The sequence below is a fragment of the Triticum urartu genome, chromosome 5A (assembly GCF_056163025.1).
Source record: "Triticum urartu cultivar PI428250 chromosome 5A, HENAU_Tu73, whole genome shotgun sequence".
In the NCBI taxonomy this organism is placed as follows: Eukaryota; Viridiplantae; Streptophyta; class Magnoliopsida; order Poales; family Poaceae; genus Triticum; species Triticum urartu.
The window spans coordinates 405,797,664-405,801,952 of NC_141877.1; the positions used below are offsets into that span (position 1 = coordinate 405,797,664).

Consider the following 4,289-nt stretch of genomic DNA (forward strand, 5'->3'; position numbering starts at 1 on the left):
GGGCACGCACAGCGTCATGTAGCGCTCCAGAATCTTTCCTAGCCAGTGAACGTTGCCCCGGAATCCCTGACAGCACCAGCGGCTCGTGCCCACCCGGCCACCCACCCGGTACGCTTGCCTCCCCCTTCGGACGCGCCATGCATGTGCCGCCACCGGCGCTGGAGCCCGGCATCGTACCTCCTACGCCGCGCGCAACAGTGCGTTCCACCGATGAAAATGGCGCGAGATCACGAGCTCCTCGTCTTTATCCCCCGTGAAAGCTACGGCTACGAGCCTACGACGAGGTTGCTACTGCAACACGAGCGGCCATGTACATGCATGCGACAGTGATGGGACTAGGAGCAAGCCGGAATTTTAACGTCGTTGAATTGATCATCAATGGCAGGTGCGGATGGTCCAAGGAGACAACAATAAACGCTAAGCTAGCTACTCGCCCCCGAATGGCGGATGGGGCAGGGCGGGAGTACAATGCGCGCGTGAGTCCGCGGGCGAAACCTTCGTGACAACAATGGGGGAATAAATTCCGACCGGTTTCCACCGCACACGGCACAGCGCGGTCACCCTGGCAAGCACGCACGCCGCCTAGCCCGCCTATGTACATCCCCTGTCATCCTCGGTGCCGGAACGCCGGAGCCGTGCGGCGACGGGCTGGCGCGCCGGCCGCGCGGGATCACATGACGACGTCGGAGCGGTGGCCGCGCCCTCCGCGGCGGTGCCGGCGGTCGCCGCCGTACTTCATACCGTCCGGGCCGAACAAGCGCGGGAGTGCGGCGGCGTCGCACTCTGACAGGGCGACCGGGTACCGGCGGCGGTCGTGGCAGTAGGAGTAGGACATCTGGCCGCGTCTGAAAGCCGACATCGCCGCGCGCTGCTCGGCGGACAAGGCGGCGGCGACAGGCTCGTACCAGGGCGTGCCGCACGCTGCCGTCGCGGAGTGGTCGATGGGGTTGACGGGGCAGCCCTCGAGGACGAGGTCGCCGAACTGGGCGACGAACGGCGCGTACTTGTAGTTGGCCCTGTAGCGGCCGCCGAGGGTGGCCCAGGCGGAGCCGTCCCAGATGGTGGCGTAGAGGGACATGGGCTTGGAGGGGAACGCCGCGCCCATGGCCTCCGTCCTCACCACCTCCCTGATCGGGGTCTCATCCACGTAGAATCTGCAGCCAGCACACAAATGTCAGTGCAGTTCACAAAATGAGAAACCACAAATTATAAATTGTTTTGTTCTATATATTTCTTTATGTGCAGAAAGAAACGTCATCGATTCTTTTGGTAAAAGAATCCAGGCAATGCGCATTGAAACAGGCGCAAAGATCTCGGAATGACCCAAATTTGCAAGGTCAGAAGGGTGGTGACACAAGCAGCGGGCAGAGCAAGAAAAACGCCAAAAAGGTCTGTGCCTGGCTCTCCCCACGAGCGCTCAGGAATCCAACTTCCAAATCCACACCAGGAATATCATCATAACAGATGGAAATGAGAGAAGCAGAGGAATGACAGTGGAACGCAGATGGGGAAGAATGGGATGCTGGCTCACATGATGCGGTGTTGGGTCCAGAGGATGGAGTAGTGGTGGAAGTCGTCCGTGGGGTCGAAGGGGAGGTCGTAGCGCTCCTCCCGGCCGGCGCCGGTGCTGCCGTTGCCGTACACGTTGGTCTGCACCCGCCAGTCGCGCCCGCGCACGTTGCCCAGGAACTCAAAGTCCAGCTCGTCGTGGGTCTTCTCGTACGCGTCGGCGTTCGACAGCTGCATGCGAAAACACAAACAAGCATCTTCTTTAGCTTCGGATCAGCATGTTCTTGAACTGATTTGCTGGTAAGATGCACAGCAGGGAGAGTAGCGAGGAAACACTGAACGTACGTAGAATGCAACGACGACGCCGGCGGCATAGTCGGCAGGGAGCTTCACGGCGGCGCTGAAGAAGCCGTGGAGGAACAGGTCCTGGGAGGCGAACCCGGAGCCTGCACAAAGAGGAAGACGAAGACAAGTTTTGTGAACAACACCCTGAAGTTGGCAAAATCACAGAACCGCCCTCCTGCCACCGAGGAGGCCGAAGAGGAGGGACCCGTTCGTGAAACAAACAAGTGCAATGCGCACCCGCATATTATATCAAAATCGCATAAACGCGGCCGCTAAAGCCGGGGAGCACTCACCGGTGGACTCGTCGAGGGCGAGGTGGACGCGCTTGCCCTCGCGGCGGAGGGCGAGGTTGCCACTGCCGAAGAGCTGGGTGTAGCCCTCGTCAAAGGCCATGGACCGCACGACGCCGTGGAGCGGCGCCGGCTGCCTGGCCTCGCCGCCGCGGCCGAGCAGGACGACCGCGGCGACGAGGACGGGGAGGAGGTGGGCGAGCCGCGGCGACGGAGGAGGACACGATGAGCTGGACGCCATCTCCACACCTCGCTCTCCACTCTGCTCTGAGCTCGGCTCTGCCTCTCTCTGCGCAACGCGGCCGTGATAGGTGCGATTTTATTGTGATGGGCTCCGTCCAGTCTCTCTCTCTCTCTCTCTCTCCTGCTGTGTGAGCGCCTTTTTCTCGGGCCGTGAGCTCCGACAGTATTGTTCGGCGATTTGAATTAGTCCTCGTGTTCGGGCCCAGTGTCCGGTGTCTTGGATTCCTGGCAGGGCGGGCCCCTACTGTGCGCACACCAACGTTGCAAAATTGCATGTCTTCTTTCTTCGTTATAATTAATAAAAAGAAATGAAAATCGTACTGGTAGTATGAGTACTACCTACGGCATTTTGGAGGACGATCGATGGAGCGATGGAAGTCGTTTATATTTTTAGGCCTCCTTTAGTTCATAGGGTAGAAAAATCATAAAAATAGAAAAGTCATAAGAAATGAGATGACATGTATCTTAAATCGTATGAGTAGGAATAGGAAAGAAGATGCTCTTTGATTTACATCATAGGATTTTTTTTTATTGAGTCTAGGCTAATGTTTATTTTCTTATAAAATATGAAGGATAGGAAGAATTCTTTCATAGGAATAGGATTCCATTCCTACAAATCAAAGGGCTCTAAAAGAATTTTTCCTATAGAAATCCTATCTTATAAAATTTCTATAAGATTCCTCTAAACCAAAGAAGGCCTTAATAAAAACTTCGCGTCTGGTTTCAAAATTTTCTGAGAAAAATCATACACTTTAATATGGATGCTTTTTACTTCCTCCATTTCTAAATACAAGTCTTTGCAGAGATTTCACTACGGACTATATATGGAGCAAAATAAGTGAATCCACATTCTAAAGTGCATCCATATACTTTTGTATGTGGTTCGTAATGAAATCTCTACAAAGATTTATATTTATGAATGAAGAGAGTACATGTGTGCACAATGACGGAGCCGGCGTTTGAGAACAGGGTGGTCCGCCCTTAAGGAAAATAAATTTGATAAGAAATATGACATGTGAATAATCGAACTAATTACCAATATCACATAAAAATATGGTCTTTTAAACACGCTAAAATTCTCAATTAAATCTAAGTTTTGCATAAATAAGCCTACATAGTATATACCACATGGACAATAGTAAGTACATATCTTAAGAAGTTCAAAAAAACAATTTCTTCCCTTTTTAGAGCATCTCTAGCAGACCCCGCAAAATCTCGACCCGCATAAGCCATTGACAGTTCGACGAAGATCTCGTTTGCGGGTCAAAAACGTGCGCGGCAGAAACAGAAACCGTATATGAAACTGCAATTGAAAAAGAAAATCGCGAAGAAATTGCAACAATAGTAGTTCATCACATACTACGTGATCATTCATAGTTCATCATCACATACTACATTATCATGCATACTATATTCTACTACTATTACTAGAGTGAGGGAGGAGGCCGAGGTCGATATACCAAAATGGACGAGTTCGCGGCCGACGATGACGCGGTGGAGGAGCTTAGTCCTCGTCGGAGCTGACAAGATCGATGAACTTCGACCTCTGCTTCTCGCGGATGCACCGCCACTCATCGTTCTTCTCCTTCGCGGCAAGGTTGGCCGCGACCGCCTGCTGGAGGATGAGGTTGTCGACCTCGTCCCCCACTCGTCGTTCTTCTCCTTCGCGGCAAGGTTGGCCGCGACCGCCTGCTGGAGGATGAGGTCGTCGACCTCGTCGTCGTGGCGCCGACGCTCCGCCTCCTCGCGCAAGCTCTGCTCGGCAACGGCGGCCGCGACCGCGTCGAAATTGGCCACGAAATCTTCAGGCCCGACGACCCCTCAGTGCTCGATCTCCTCCGGCTCCTACTTGACGGCGACGACCTCGATCTCCTCCGGCTCCTGCTTGTCGGTGGCGACCTC

At 53.9% G+C, this 4,289-nt stretch overlaps 1 protein-coding gene across 1 annotated transcript; it reads right to left on the minus strand.

The window, feature by feature from the left end:
• Nucleotides 1–343: 343 nt before the first annotated feature.
• Nucleotides 344–2,496, minus strand: LOC125509248 (putative xyloglucan endotransglucosylase/hydrolase protein 27). Its single transcript, XM_048674180.2, has 4 exons — nt 2,148–2,496; nt 1,855–1,955; nt 1,532–1,740; nt 344–1,154 (listed from the first exon to the last, which is right to left on the minus strand). The coding sequence occupies exons 1-4, from the start codon at nt 2,383–2,385 to the stop codon at nt 671–673; spliced, it is 1,032 nt and encodes a 343-aa protein (XP_048530137.2). The 5' UTR covers nt 2,386–2,496; the 3' UTR covers nt 344–670.
• Nucleotides 2,497–4,289: the final 1,793 nt, after the last annotated feature.